Source organism: Heliangelus exortis, chromosome Z (genome assembly GCF_036169615.1).
Source record: "Heliangelus exortis chromosome Z, bHelExo1.hap1, whole genome shotgun sequence".
NCBI classification, from domain to species: domain Eukaryota; kingdom Metazoa; phylum Chordata; class Aves; order Apodiformes; family Trochilidae; genus Heliangelus; species Heliangelus exortis.
Window position 1 is genome coordinate 9,192,200 of NC_092454.1, and position 16,037 is coordinate 9,208,236.

At 47.0% G+C, this 16,037-nt stretch overlaps 2 protein-coding genes across 5 annotated transcripts in view; one reads left to right on the plus strand and one right to left on the minus strand.

Moving 5' to 3' along the window:
• UBAP1 (ubiquitin associated protein 1) overlaps nucleotides 1-7,265 on the plus strand; it is a 37,808-nt gene extending 30,543 nt beyond the window's left edge. For both annotated transcript variants that reach the window (XM_071729839.1, XM_071729840.1), the window contains exons 5-8: nucleotides 217-252; nucleotides 682-879; nucleotides 2,338-2,439; nucleotides 3,782-7,265. In XM_071729839.1, the coding sequence (XP_071585940.1) occupies nucleotides 217-252; nucleotides 682-879; nucleotides 2,338-2,439; nucleotides 3,782-3,922 (477 nt within the window). In that variant the 3' untranslated portion in view covers nucleotides 3,923-7,265. The remainder of the gene's footprint in view (nucleotides 1-216; nucleotides 253-681; nucleotides 880-2,337; nucleotides 2,440-3,781) is intronic.
• Nucleotides 7,266-13,094: 5,829 nt separating this feature from the next.
• Nucleotides 13,095-16,037, minus strand: part of KIF24 (kinesin family member 24) — a 31,469-nt gene continuing 28,526 nt past the window's right edge. For all 3 annotated transcript variants that reach the window (XM_071730694.1, XM_071730695.1, XM_071730696.1), the window contains one exon: nucleotides 13,095-13,454. In XM_071730694.1, coding sequence (XP_071586795.1) covers nucleotides 13,314-13,454 — 141 coding nt within the window. In that variant the 3' untranslated portion in view covers nucleotides 13,095-13,313. The remainder of the gene's footprint in view (nucleotides 13,455-16,037) is intronic.

Sequence of the window (16,037 nt, forward strand, 5' to 3'; positions counted from 1 at the left end):
GTTAGACAAGAAATCATCCTTATGATGACCATACTATAATTACACACAACTGTAACATCTGCATGTCATGTGTGGAAGCCTGATCAGATCACAGGTCTCCCTGATGTGGCTTATTCCCAGATCTCTCCCATAAAACCCTTTCCCCCAGCTGTAGCAAATTTTGTGCTCACAAGAGCATGATGTTTATAGTCATCTTATTCTTATGTTGTCCAACAGGTACACCCAGACTACAAGGAAACAGAAATCCCTGTGGTAAGTACCCCAGCACCTGTGTGTTTATACTGGCCCATGTTTGTAAAAATTTCCAGATGCAGTGCTCGTTTGAGTACTGAAAACCATAAGTGATGAGTAAACTTGGGGTGAAGGAAGCAGCCTGAGGTACAGGGCTTGGCTGCATCCTAAGGACTTCATGGTTGCAAAGGTTGGGAATTTATGGTTTTGGTCCTATGGAAGGAGAGGATATATTGCAAAGACTCTGGGTTTTAGTGTGTTGCTTTTGAGGGTAAAGTGGGTGGTATGGTGAGAGTCAGACTGTGCACTGCTTGGTTGTGTGGGTAACTTCCCAAGGGCAGTTTTTAAAGCCTCCCTAGTTAATTGGGATACCCTGGTTCTGCACTAACTAGAAACAGAATGTGGGGGTGCAGAAGACCACCACCTCAACTTCTGTTTTTTTCCCTCTAGGTAACGCACCAAAATTTCCCAGTGTCTAAAGTGCCCAGTAACACCAGCTGCACAAAGTGGCCAGGTGTCCCTGCTCCTGAGATGCAGCAGGCCCTGTCTGCTAGCGAGAGGCAGTGTGTGGAGACAGTTGTCAACATGGGGTACTCACCTGAGAATGTCCTGAAAGCCATGAAGAAGAAGGGACAGAACATAGACCAGGTAAGAGCTTGTGAAGTGGGGGGAAAAAAACCCTTGCTGGATGCTGGTTCTGCTGAGAAGCAACGTTGGATTTGGAAAATACTTCAGGGTGAGGGGGGAAAGTAGTTCTATTCTAACAGGGGGTTGCAGTCTGTAGGTAGAGAAGCTGTCACCTGGCACTACAAAAAATACCCAAGAAAAGTGTCTTCAGCCATTTTCAAATGAGAGACTTGCTTCAGTCAGCTACAGCTGTGGGTGCTGGGATAGAGCTACCCTGAGTTTGGGTGGGCAGTAGCAGGTCTTCCTAGGACCCACAGAACCATCTGAAGGAAGCTTGGTGAGGCTCTCTGCTGTGTTTAGTGCCCTGTGACCAAAAAAATAGATAGCTTCACTTCTTCTGAGCATGAGGGGTTACAGTGCTGACACCCCTCCTTGTAGAGACACTGGGCCCTGCAGGATTAGGACAGCCCTGAAAAGCTCTGGCAAGGCACTGCTATCTGACTTTCTTTTTGTGTGCTCTGGTCGATCTGGTCCTGGTGTTTACTGCCTCATTCCTTGCCTCAGACACTTGCTAAAACCAGTCACAGAGCATAAAGCACTGCAAGGTGATGTGTGGCTCTGGGTCTTTAAAACAAATGTTTTAAAGCAGGGGAATGTGGTCAAACTTTCTGAGCTGACCCTAGGCAAGGTGTGTAAAGCATCACCTGGAGGGACTGTGCCTGTCACCTGGGGAGGAGGAGTGTCTCAGTGCTTCCTGCTCCTGAAGCTCATCTGCTTGTCCACCACCTACACATTGAGAGCAGTTTAAGCTGTGTGCTGGAGTGAACTGTAGTATCCAATGGAAAAAATAGGCCTTAGGAGAGTGGTTTTAAATCCTGCTGTATTTGCAGGCTGTGTTCTTTCACCCTCCTAGCACTGCCTATCTGATATTTCCCCATGCCCCTTGAGGCTGAGGACAGATGAGAAATCTGGCAACGTTTTTTGGGCCTGTGAGCTGGGATTTGCAGCTTGCTCACCAGTATGCTCAGCTGATCTTAAAAGGCTGACTGCTTTCAAATTCATCAGCTCTTATAGCTCTCTGAGAGGAAGCTAAAAGCTGACACATCTTGACTGCTGGACCTACAGTTTCATTTTAAAAACTTGTAGTATAAAAAGCACAGTTAAACTTCTGCCTTCTGCTCAATGATCAAGCACAACAGTCTAGATATAAGCTTTTGAGACTGTTTTGACTGGAGAGGAAGATGATATTTCAGGGCTGGTGGGAGAGCACAGGAGGACAGAAGTGCTGGTCTGTTTTCTGTGAATGAGCTCTTGCATAACAAGTGTTTCAAGTCTATTGGGAAGGACTTTATCTTGATCCATGGTGAATCCTGGGGTATAGTCATGCTCAGTCCCTCTGTGAGTATGAAGATGGGATTCAGCCACACACACTTTGAATGCCTCTCTGCAAACTTAGTTCCTTTTCTTCATTCCCCACAGGTTTTGGATTACCTGTTTGCACACGGACAGCTTTGTGAGAAGGGTTTTGATCCACTTCTTGTTGAAGCAGCTTTGGAAATGCACCAGTGTTCAGAGGAGAAGGTGAGGGTGCAATAGAGACAGTGCACTGGGATGAGGAATTCCAGCAGCAGTTACTCTGTTCCTTTTGTTTCCAAGACTGACTGCCAAAGGGACATCCTTGTAGTGATAAAGTGAATATGTGTTAAAGCAATAGAGTTCTTTTGCACTGTTTTCTTAGTATCACTTGCATGCAGTTTTTATGGGGAAAAGGTTTCTTTTAAAGACCCTGCTTACTCTGGTTGCAGTGGTTTGAACCCAGAGTTCTCCTGTGAGAGTGGTGACTGGTACACAGACAGTTAATTTCAGAAGCAGCAAATTATCTTCCAAACCCTGCCAGCCTGCCCTGGCTCTGCATTTTCTCCCTTGTACAAATGCATCTGCCTGGCTGCTCTGCAAATTGGGTTAGGGCTTGCTGTAGAATCAGCTTGAATACATTTTTTGGGGTCTGGTTCACTGTCTGGTTGCTTTTCCAGCACCAGAAGTACAGAAGCAGGAGTGGGTAGCCAGGGCAGAGCACAGCAGGACCTTTTAAAATCTGTCTGCCTGTTGTGTCCTCAGTTGCTGTATGAAATCTTTAGAGGTGCAGCCCAATCCCCCCAGACATACATATGGCTTCCTGCCTTTCTGGGACTTGGTGATCAGCTTGCTAACAGAGTAACAACAGTGTGAAAATGGGAGAAGTGACTGAGTTCAGGAAACACATTTGCTCCTGGCAAAGCCCCCATGTTGGAAGTGGCTCATCTCCTGATTGGCCATTATAAAAAATCCAGGGGCTTGGATTTTTTTGCCCCTCTGGAGTGGAGTGAATGGCAGAGGGATAACAAAAGTCTGATGAGTTGACTTAGTTCTTGTCAGTTTTTTCACACTCTGGGAGGATTTATGGATGATGATGGTTGCATTGTATGTGTTGTGTCCAGTAGCTTTGTGCAAATCCTCAGTGTTTTCCCTAGAACTGAAGAGCCAGTTTATAGCAAGGGCAACTCTACTGTTCCCAAAGTCAAGGCAACCTTAAAAAATCCAGATGCAGCAGAAGCTGCTGGATGGGTGAGCAGGGAGCCATTAATCAGCATGTTTGGTAACCCAAACTGGGCTGGGCTGATGTATTTCCTACTGGTAAAGACTCCCTACAAACTGAGCTTTGGTGTCTTGATGAAGAGGATTTTGAACATACAGGATTGCAAACACAGGGGACTGAAAGTGGAGCCCTGTGGGCTACTGAACCCACAGCTCTGCCAGCTCTGGTGTGAGTGGACTTTTTCCAAACAGAGCTGGAGTGGGCTGTACCTGGGGAGGAGGGATCCACGCCCAGCCCTCTGTGCTAAGCCCCCCCCCCCAAGCACTGATCCTCTTGTCTGTCTTTCAGATCACAGAACTTCTCCAGCTAATGAGTCAGTTTAAAGAAATGGGCTTTGAACTAAAAGACATTAAGGAAGTCTTACTATTACATAACAACGACCATCACAATGCTTTGGAAGATCTAATGGCCCGTGCAGGTGCCAGCTGAAAACACATTCCTGGATTTTCTGCGTGCAACAGAGCAGGACCAGCCTTGCCACCTTCACATCCAGTGTGACTTGTTCTTGGCAGGAAGGAATCCAGCTTTTCACATATATGGGAGAATGACTGAGCAAGCCCGCCTGTGTGCATCACTCCAGCATTTCTCTTTCCACTGAGAGCCAACTTTCTTTCTTAAATTAAATTTTTAAAGTGTCCTTTCCTAAGTTTCCTTTTTCCAGCTTGGCCACGGAGAGTTTAGACTGCTCAACCTCTACTGGAATTGTACATAGGTAGAGACAGGTGTGGTTTCCCCCCTCACTGTTGCACTGGAGTTGGACAGATTACTAAGTTGGTTCTGAAAATAGGATGCTTTGGTTCTTTGAAGCTGCTTTCATGGTGTCTGCTTGTACTGAATTACTTACTTGACTGTGTCACAGTCCAGATTAACTGGTAAAATTTGACCTTTAGTGCAATGGAGTTTTATTTTTTGGTTGGAAGTTAGTCTGTAACTTAGTAAAACACTGGTTCAGGAACTGTCGCTATGCATAAAGAGAGAAGCTGTTCCTCTTGTGGGTTTTTTTTTTTTTTTTCGTTGTTGTTTTTCCACCCATGCTTCCAACCCATGCTACCAGACCTGAGTGTCCAGTGCCGAGTGGTGTGTAAGTTCCCTTCAGACAGGTAAGCTGTGAACTTTACCTGGACCTGAATATTGTGTTTATTCTTGAACCTGAAGGCAGAGTGTTGGGGCTCGGCATTCTTAATCCCCCAGGCTTGTAGGATATTTAAGACAATGCCCTGCTAGGAAATCAGTTACCTTTTTGTTTTCAGTAATACTCAGTGTGATGCAGGAGGTTTCTTTCAAGCACTTTCTTTAAAACAAATATTACTCACTGCATTAGTTCCATTTCTCACACTGCTCTAGAATTACATAACACCTAGTACTAGAAGTCAGATTTTTGGGTTGGTTTTGATAGTTCAAAGTATTACATTGTACATTGTTCAAGTTCTAAATACATAAAATATCAGCAGTCTTGAGGAATCTTTAAAGTAATTTGCTAAAGTATTTTGATTCTGCAGAAAAACAACTAATAAAGCCCTCAAATGCAACGCCCAGTGTCATGGTTCCCATCTCTCATGCTCTTTGGCTTCAGCATAGGAATAATGTGCTGGATCCCACCTGCCCAGGTACTTTCTGCTCCTGCTGGCACACATGAACCTGAGTCAGGCTGATGGGCCAGAGGTCTCCAGGCAGGTGGTTGCAGTGGGGGAATGTGCTGCATTTTTCTGTGGCTTACTTGTTTTTTTTTCAAAAACTAAGCCTAGGAATCCAAACTAACATTAGAGCATGGAGCTGGGAGCATTGGACTTTGGGAAGGGAAAACTGGGCTTACTGCCTCAGCTTAAGTTTTCCAGGAGGATGTTTTAATTCATTAGGACCCCAAAGGAGATGGCATTTGTCTCAGTTATGTTACCAACTTGATACAACCAAAACATCTTAATTTGGGTCCAGTGTTAATTTCTAGAATTCTTTGTGAGGTGCTCAACTGTGTTAATTTACATACCTTTACTTAAAATGATACTGAGGAGAGATGTAGCTGGCAAGTATCTAAATGTGGAGATGTCTGATGAGTAGAACCAGGGCAGGCTGCCTTGCATTGTATCCCAAAGCACTGAGCTTCACCAGTTTTCTGCTGGTGGGGCTGAAATCAAAACTTGTTTGAGAAGGACATTCAGCAGCTGGTGGGTCAGCAGCTGCAGCTATGTGGGTGTCAGTAAAGCAGTTCCCCAGCTTTCCTTCTCAGGTGGGAAATGTGATAGTTTGAAACAAGGAAATGGTGTTCTTGGTCACTTAGAAAAGCTGGAAAACTCAAACTGCTTTGCAGTCACTTCTGAGGGTGTTCAGTTGTGTTGCTTGTGTTTGCTTGCTCAGAATTATTATCCAAACAAGTCCCTGTCTGGTACTAGACAGTCCTGGAGGGGCAACAAGTTTTGCCAGCAAAGAAACTACTATTTTAACCAAACCTTAAAATAATCTTATGGGTTGTGGTTATGTGTGTTTAAGCTTTTTCACAGTTCCCTGTGCAGGGGCTGGCCCTTAACCCCACCTCAGTAACTGCTCTGCTTTGGAGACTCTTGTAGAAGTGAGAGCAGAGGGGTGAAGGTGGGAAGTGATACCTGTGAAGCTGGTCTCCTCCTTCCAGTGAGATGTGTACCCATCTGTGTCTTCTCCTGGTGACATGCTCAGGCTTCAGCAGTTGTTTGTGGATTTGAGTCACTGGGTGGCTGAAGGCTGGAAGTGTTTTTCTGGGGTGGCTCCTCACTCTGGAGCGAGGGGATTGGTCTGGTGGCTGAGGGGAGAGGCACGGAGGAGACACATTCAACAAGGGACAGGATGTGATGAGATTTGAGAGTTGTTTTGGGGGCTGTGCATAGTTAGTGACCCTGGTTCTGTCATTCTCTCCTGCCAAGTTGCAAACCAAGTGCATCCTGGATGTGAGGAGGTCCTACTGATGGCTGGTGCGAGGCTGGGTCTGCCGTGCTGTTTGCTGGTGAGAAGGTGACTGTTCCCAGTCACACTTAAGAGACCTTGGGGCTTTTCCTTAGGTTCCCAAGTCAGTCTGACCTATGTGCCTGATTTATGTATGGGGCACTGCTTAACTTTGCCAGAGGTTGTTCTGCTTTCTTGTGCTAGCTGCTGCCAGGCACCGTGGTCTGGGCTAGAGGCCTGTGAGGAGCAGTGTAGAGGCAGAGCCCGAGCTGGCAGCTGTGCTTTGAGCCAGGGACCTCTGATAGTGCTGGTGAGGGCTGTGACACCGAAGAGACACACACACACACACACACACACACAGTAGCTGAAGGGTCCCACTTAGTTGCAGGTGACTGTAGTCCTGTTGGGATGAGAGGTGCTGCTGTGGTGGATGCCAGACTTGGATCCTGCAGTCTGTCAGGCTGCAGAATCTGCTAGTGATACCCCAGGGCTATGGAGTGCCCTGAGGCTTTTCTTGGACAGCTTTTTCTGGCTGCTTCTGCCAGCATGGCACCAGAAGCTGGTGCAAGGGTCTCTTGGTGCAAGGGTTCAGTTCAGGCACATGTGGCTGGAGGACAGGTTCTGAAACACTAGCTACATCAACAGGCCTGGCAAGAAGGGGATCTCGTACCAATTCTCAGCCACAGTTAATCTTTTGCACTCAAACAAATGGGGATTTTGATCAATTTACTTTAAAACAAATTTTACCAGAATTGTGTAGTAAATTGAATTTTATTTTAAATAATGTCAATAATTCAAATAAAGTATCAAGCATCTGCTATGAGCATTAATCGTCTTTGTTAAACATGAATATAAAAGTGAACCCATTTTAGTGCTGTATTTATTTATTTGTACGTCGCCAGGCTCTCTTACTGTCTGAGACTCCTCTAACAGAATTACAGGAAATTAGGGGTTGGAAGGGTTCTTCATTGGTTCTTCAACTGTGCATCAGAAAGTTATCACTGATGCACTGCAAGTGCCTTTTGGGTTAAATATACCTGGCTGTGTGGGCTTGCCAACAAATATCAGTGTGATTGAAATCATCCATAAGTACTAAAGAGTGTCATCAACTCCCAGTTGATTGTAGAAGGCCTCATAAGCATCTTCCTCTTGGGTTGATGGTCTGTAGTACACAAGCAAAACAGTTTAATCCCTGTTGGCATGAACCTTAATTCTTACCCACAAGCTTCCAACCCCTTCCACCTCCTCCCCCTGGACAGGACTCAGTACATTTTAGTTGCTCTCACACATAAAGGGCAACACCACTGCCTTGTCTTCTTTGTCTTTCCTAAATAATGCACAGCCATCCATGACAACATCCCAGTCATGGGAGCTGTCCCACAATGTTTCAATGACTGCAGTTCTATCCCAGCCATGCAGCCTAATGCAGATCTCCAACTCCTCCTGCTTATTCCCCATACTCTGTGCATTGGGATGTAAGCATTTCAGACAGGGAGTCAGGCAATTAGATTTCACTTTTGGTATTTGACCATTCCCAGACACTTTCATGGCTAAATATCCTATTAGTGTTTTTGTTGTCCCAATGTATGTCACCATTTCTAACCTCAAATGGGGTGGCAGATTGAAGGCCATCCTTAAGCTCATCTCTAGTGAGCCTGGTTTTATCCCCTTACCCTTCCAAGCCTAGTTTAAAGCCCTCTCAATGAGGGCTGTTAACTCCTGTGAGAAGATCCTTTTCCCACAATGAGGTTCGTGTACCCCAGCTCTTGCCAGCAGCCTCAGTGAGGCACATCCTGCTGCATGAGCAAAGAACCCAAAGCTCTGCCAATGACACCAGTCCCTGAGCCATGAATTTACCTGTTGACTCCTCCTGTTACTTCCCTCATCCATCATCATGAGAGGGATGGAGGAGAGAACAACCTGAGCACTGGATCCTCTAATGAGTTTCCCCAGAGCCCTGAAATCTCTCTTCATTCCTTTTGTTGATCTTGATACCCACCTGGAAGACCAAAAAAGACCAAAAGTGGGTGTTAGTCTGAAGGCCTTAGCAGGGTGGGAAGTTTACTTGTGAAATCCTTTACCCTGGCCCCTGGGAGGCAGCAGACTTCCCTGTGAAGTGGGTCTGGTCTATGTATTGGGCCCTCTACACCACTCAGGAGGGAGTCACCTACTACAATGACCCCATCAATTTTTCTTATCAGGGTCAGTTTTGATGTCAGCCTGAGGTGGGTTGGCCTTGGTGGTGCTTCTGGCCTTTGTGAGCCCTCAGCCTTGCTCACAACCAGATGCTCCCACAGAGCCCCATACCTGTTCTGCAAGAAGGGCACTGCAGGTGGTGCACTTCTTAAAAGAAAAAGCTTGCTCTTTTTTTTTTTTTTTTTTTTCCATCTGGCCGTGACCTGTTCTCCCTTGACCCTCCTCCTGGGAGCTTGCTGATGAGAGGATGTGGGATCCTCTGCTCCACTGAGAGTTACCTCCTGTTCTGTTTCTGGAGAAATCATTTGGTGAAAGTAATCAATTTTCCTCTCACTCTTCCTGATGTTTCTCAACCTCCCCACCTCTCCCCTGAGCTCCATCACTCCATCTTGGAGCTGTGCCCCCATGCTGAGCAGGTCACCAACCTGCTCACATCACACACAGCCATAGTCAGAGATGCCTCCTGTTGGCAATGAAAGACTGTGGCATTCCTCACAGCCTGTGGCCTGGACACCAGTATCCATTTGGGTGGGTGATGGGAGCACAGTCTTCTTCCTCCAAGGAGCCACCATCACTCGGGGTAAATCACAGCTCCTCAGCACCCTGCTGCTCACCAACTGACCCATGCAAGCTGACATGCCATGCCTCATGGATGTGCCACAACCCTGTTTGCCTGATCCTGTTTGCCCAGTCCTGTTTTCATCGAATCATAGAATTGGCTGGGTTGGAAGGGACCTCAGAGATCATCAAGTCCAACCCTTGATCCACTACCACTGCAGTTACCAGACCATGGCACTGAGTGCCACATCCAGGCTCTTCTTAAATATCTCCAGGGATGGAGAATCCACCACTTCCCTGGGAAGCCCATTCCAATGTCTGATCACCCTCTCAGTAAAGAAATTCTTTCTAATATCCAACCTAAACCTCCCCCGGCACAACTTGAGACCTCTTGTGCCCTCTTGTCTTGCTGAGAGTTGCCTGGGAAAAGAGACCAACCCCCCCCTGGCTCCAACCTCCTTTCAGGGAGTTGTAGAGAGTGATGAGGTCTCCTCTGAGCCTCCTCTTCTCCAGGCTGAACAGCCCCAGCTCCCTCAGCCTCTCCTCATAGGATCTGTGCTCGAGTCCCTTCACCAGCCTGGTTGCCCTCCTTTGGACCTGCTCCAGGACCTCGATCTCCTTCCTGAACTGAGGGGCCCAGAACTGGACACAGTACTCAAGGTGTGGCCTCACCAGGGCTGAGTACAGGGGCAGAATCCCTTCCCTGGACCTGCTGGCCACGCTGTTCCTGATACAGGCCAGGATGCCATTGGCCTTCTTGGCTACCTGGGCACACTGCTGGCTCATGTTCAGCTTCTTGTCAATCCAGACTCCCAGGTCCCTCTGTCTGGCTGCTCTCAGCCACTCTGTGCCCAGCCTTGAGCTCCCCATGGGGTTGTTGTGGCCAAAGTGCAGGACCCGGCACTTGCCCTTGTGGAACCTCATCCCATTTGCCTGCTCCTCTTTGCCCACTCCTGTTTTCCCGCTCCTCTTTGCCTGCTCCTGTTCTCCCGATCCCGTTTTCCCGCTCCTCTTCTCCTCAGATGCGCTCCTATCTCCCGCTCCGCCCTCGGCCGCGCCTCCTCCGCTGCCACCGCCCCCGGTGCCGCTGGGGCTGTGAGTGGGGGAGCGGGGGGGGTGTCCCTGAGCTCAGAACCCCTCAGCATTACGCGATCGAACCCTCTCCTCGGTCTCGCTTCGGTCTTTGTCGCCGCTGCTGCCTCGCCGAGTGTCCCTAACTCCGAACACCTTCACACGCACCCCTCCCTCACTCCGGATGAAACGCAAACCGCTCCTACCGGGTGCCAGTGCGGTACCAAACAACAGCGAGGAGGGGGGTGACACACTTAAAATGCTCATTTCGCACATTTTCACGCAAGAATCGAAGCAGCGTCCACGTAATAACCATGAGAACGGAGAGAAAAATATTACAGCTTTAGTAGTGTGCTGCGTATTAGGAGTCCAGTTTTGGTATCTCTTGTGTGTGCACCACTTCTGACATCTCTGCAGTCCTGCCAAGGATAAGTGGATTTTTCACAGCCAAAGCTGCTGTTTTAGTGGTGCTTTTTTTGTTTGTTATTTTGTTTATTTGTTTGTGCTTTTATTTGTTTTTTTGTTTGTTTTTTTGTTTGTTTGTTTGTTTTGTTTTGTTTCCTTGGTTTGGTTTGGTTTTCCTCATTTTAGCCAACACATTTTCCACATTTTAGCCATTCATCAGGGAAAACAAAATCCTGAGAGCAGGCTGATAATCTTATATTCAACAATGTAAGCTTGTGGATTGGCTGCCTGGCTCCATCCTATAAAAGATTGTATCAGACTTTGGAAAAACTGCTTTGTCATTGTTTTGTTGATTTGTTGTTTCTCAGTGTTCCTGGCCATTCCTCCAGGGAGTGAATAGAGAGCCCTGGGCACTCCCACTGGGGCTCAGGTCTGTCAGACAGAGATGTGATTTTCATACCAGCCTGGACAGAAGTCACAGCTGGCTCAAATCTGGGAGATGACTTAACCCACATCTCCTCTGCTTATGGAAATTTTGGGTCACTCACTGTCCTGCCTGTAAAAGCTACCTCTGAAAATACCAAAGCAGAACGTGGTGGTGGTGGTGGTGTGAATGGTTCTTCCTTGTGTGTTGCTTTAGCCAGGGTCAGCTTGTGCAGCAGAGTGAGAATGCCCCTGAGCACACTTTGCTGAGCTGCTCTTTACACTGAAAGCACAGCCAGCCAATACTCCTCTTCCAGAAGTTTCCCTCCCTAGCACTTGTGTTACTGTCTGGACAGCTCATTTTTCCTGACCTGTGCACACATCCTACAGCCTGACCTTTTCCTTGGTTCCAAATCCTGGGTAGCTCCCCAGTAGCTGTTCCCTGTACACTCACTGAGAAAACGCCAGGGAAAATACATTTTCACATCTTTCAGAAGGTACAAGGACTACTTAACTGCCACACATTCTCTTCACCAACCTCTCCCTGGTCCTAGGAGATGGAAGGAGATTTTCTAAGAGTGTCTTGTTTTAAAAGGGGCCTCAGTTTCATGCCTGCACTTCCCTCTCTGGTTTTAGCAACGTGCTGGCTGTCCCACAGCTTTATGGCTCTCTGTTGGCTGTGAAGTGTGGCAGTGCTGTCCACAGGTACCAAAATACTGCTGACACCAAGAGCCTGGCTCCTGGAAGGCTCATGTCTCTGAGACAGGAAGGCTTTTGAAAAGGGGGGGGTGGGAGACAGGGCTTTTGGTGTGACTGCTGTCCTGTAACCTGGACAAAGAAGCCATCTTTTGAGCCATACTTAGAACCCAGAGGGATTCTGCTCCACAGTTATCAGTATCAATTGCAAGATGGAGGCTAACTACTAAAAAAAAAAAAAAAACAACCAAGACACTGAATAGTCAGGACACTGATGCAGGAGTTTTTTCTGCTGTCATGAGTCTTCCTTCCCCTTGTGCTTCTGTTCCTCCTCTGTGTGTTTGCAACAAATATGAAACCTAAACTGAGCATCACTGCATCACTGTGCTGGGCCAAACCAAGGCAAACTCAGGGTAGCTGAGGAAGGCAGCAGTAAAATTCACAGCTGGTCAGACAGCAGCATTCCCTTAAGATCAGCATTTCTGGCTACCATAGCAGGCTCTGACTGAGCTACTACAGGCATTATGGAGGAGACACAGGAGATGGCCAAATGTGCTGTGGCAGCCCTTATTTTGGAAAGGGAGCACTCACACAGGGTGCCTTAAGCTGAGCACATTTCAAGGTCACTTGTGGCTTCAGCAAGTGGACTTGGTTTTGTGGTTCAGATGTGATGAGTGCAGCAGCTGAGCTTTTTCAGAGTTCATTCTGTTGGGGTTGCTTCAAACACCAGCTCCACATAACAGCACTGTTAGCAGCTTCTGCAGGCCCACTGCCTCAAGCCAGACCCTCTTTTGGTGTGGAAAATCAATGCTGTCAACCTGATGATGAGGGCTCTGCAGCTGTGCCACAGTGCAGGGATCAGACATAATTTCCTGTGGGGCATCACAGAATGCCAGGGGTCAGAAGGGACCTCGAGAGATCAGCTGTTGGCCTCTCAGTAGTGGCAGCACTGTGACACCTGTAAGCTTATTAACTTTACTACAAAGTCCCTATGGAACCACTCGTTACCCATGACTTAACCCACCTCTTTCAGGAGCTTTGCAGTGTTAGGCCCAAGCCAAGAACAAATATGACAACAGCTTCCATTCTGAATGTGACAGCACTTCTCACCTTGCCTTGACTTCCATTGACTTCTGGTCCAGTAACATTAGTGTACTTAAACAGTGGGTCCTCTCCTGGATTCTCTTTGCTAACATTTTTCTGGATAGCTTTTGAGCATTTATGTCCAGAACGCTGGCTTCAAATTTTAATTCCTCCTCATCTTTTTGGCAAGGCATGTGTGAAGCTGCTATGAATACTGTGGGCAGGACTGCCCGTTGATTGGCAAGATGTTTCAAGCTGCTGAACTGTTAAAAACATGGTTTATTGGCATTAAGGAAATACAAAAGCGTGTAGTGCCAAGCAGTCATCTCTCATTTACTCAGAATTCTCTCCATCCTTAGCTAATAAACATTAATCACAAACACCAAACGGATCACCCTACCCACCCACACTTTGCAGCACCAGACTGTGCAAAACAGTCTCTGTGGCTGTCCCTGGGCGTGTGTAAAACAAAGAAGGTCTAAACTGGTGGAGGTGTTTGCAGCAACACATCAGTTCCAGGAGAGGCTGTACAGAGCTGTAGCTGGGCTCGCATCGTTTGGATGCACTTTGACTTCAGTACCAAGATTTCATCCAGCTTGGTCACGAAATTCTGAAAATCCTGGCAAGGAAGGACAAAGAGAAGTTTATCAAACACCAATAGCAGCAGGCTTGGGAAAATCAGCATATATTAGGCTGTCATTGCTTGAGTACGAGGAACTAAAGAGGAGGGAGGGCTTTCAGACTCAGGGTTTGGCACACAGAGGGCTCCATTCCCCCCCCTTCCCTGCCCACACTCTCCCAAGGTCGGGCAGACCCCAGCCCCTCCTCTTTCTCTCCTGCTCCTCCCCCCCCAGCTCCCCACCTGCTCTGCAGAATCCGCATCCATCGGTGCTGGGAAGAGCCCTGGAGGCCCCTCCTGAGCCAGCCCTGCCTCAAGGGGCCCTCAGGCACCTAAATCCTGACATCAGCGAGATGGGGGTGTATGTAAATATTTGTATATAATTGTATTTTTGTTCTTTATCCCTTATGTTACTGCCTTTCCCCTGTGCTAGTAAATCTGTTTCCATTTTTTTTTTTTTAAATTTCCAACTTCAGGTCCCTAGATTTTATTCCCCTTTTATTTTCCCTTTGTGGGATGGAGGGTGTAGCAGAGAATAATTCTATCCTTTGATTTTTGGTCTGCCCAAACTGCTAAGCCGTGACATATGCACTGCAGCATTACATAAAAAGCATGTTTCCCATTCTGCAGTGTAGTAGATTAACTCATATTTCCTTATTAAAGTCCCAGATCTCACAGATAACAGTCAGTGCCCCTAAATACTGAGGTTCACTTACTCTGGTAACAGTTTCATCTGTTGGTGAAACTACAGCTAATACATAGGTTTAAAAATAAAAATGTATGAAGCACCTGTTAACACCCTTCTACACCAGTTGGCTTTTCAAAGGTTTGGTATAGGGGCTGGTGGCCTGCAATGCAGTTTTATTGTGGACTGAACTTTGTTCCTGACAGCTCTTGTGTTGGAGCTCACAATTCTGAAAATAAATGGTGACTTGGGCTGCTCAGGGATCAGATATAACATCCCATTTTTGGGAGATGGAGGGTACAATTTCACATCAGGTCATATGGCAAGTCCAAGTCCTTCCTGGCTACAAGCTAGATCTGACATGAAAAACTATCAGGAGGGTACCACAGCCTCAGCTGAGTTGAACTCTACCTTCCTGAACAGCTTGCCCCACAGATAAAACGTGCTATAAAACCTGTAATTAAAATTGAAATAGGAGCAGTTGTTTTAAGATAGGGCTTGGGAGATGTCAGCATGCTCAGTGCTAGGACCTTCAACTGCTGCCACACGAAAATCAATCATTCTAAAGCTTATTTGGCAGGAGTCCAGTGATCTCCTGCACTGTATCTCTGCCTTGCAGGGACATCAGGGCTGTAATGCCCAGCTGCTGTGGAATATTTTCCTAAGCACTTTATCTACTGCTAGGTTCAGCGTGTGGCTGGTGCTGGCAAGGAGTCTCTCCTGCATCCAGTTTCATGGCTGGAAAAGTTGCAACCATCTGAAAGTGGAAGGAGAGCAACTTACACAGGAAGTCTCGTCTGAGTTCCTTGCCCAAAGGAAGGTCATGCTGTGAAATAACACTGCAGGATACAAGTTATTCACACACTGCTGGGACACCCAGCAAGCTCATCATAATTCTGACAGCCAGAAAATGAGTTATAGCTGCAAGGGGCAAATAAGTAGTGGGGGTGGGAGGGAGGGTTGCTGTCCCATGAACAACAGGCTTTGGATGAAAAATTTCAAAAGATTTAAAAAAAAAAAAGAAAAAAAAGAAAAAAAATAGATTGCTTTGTATCACAGCATTTTCTGCCACAAAACTAACTCAGTTTATGGCTCTTGTGCTGCTTTGTGAACCTTCTATATGTTACTGGATCACACATCACATACAGCTGGAAATCACAGCAGAGAAGCCACATGGTGGCTCCATTCTGAAAGCCCCAAGGCAAGAGTCCCTCTTCAGATCTTAATTTGATAGGAACTGAAATGGTTTGATAATGTAATGCAGTAATAGACCTTTATTAGTAAGATGAGGGCACTGGGAAGACTGGAGGTCCTCCCTGGGAAATGATAGTGGTCTGGGTGATCAATTAAACTTCTCACACTGCTCTGATGTGTTATCTGTCTGGATGCAGCAGAAACAGAGAACTGGGGTTTGCCTGTTGTAGGTGTAGGTGCCAGTCTTTAGGTCTAGCCTACACTACTAGATAGACAAGGATAAGCCAAGAAACACCTGAGTGACAAAAATCAAGAGCCTGTGAGGGTGCAAGACACAGTGGTTTGAGCATTGGAGTGAGGTATTGGCACATCTGTGTCATGGTAGGCAAGGGACTTCCAGAAGCAAGAGGTAACCTGTGGTCACATCCCATAGTCATGCTCCAGGGGTGTGTTGTTTTCTGTGGCAGAAAAATGTCACATGGAAAGAGGACCTGTTTTGGTACAGTGTGGTACCCGTGAAGCAAGGTGAGAGAAATCTGTCTTTTAAGAGAGAAGCTCAGAGTTGGCCCATCAGTTTCCATCTCCCTCAAGGACCTGGCACTGTGAAGACTGGTAAAAGACACAACAGGTACTGAAACTGAGCAGCCTCCCCCAGGGCTCAGGGAGGCATCAGAGGATGACAGGGAGCACTGACAAGGAATGTC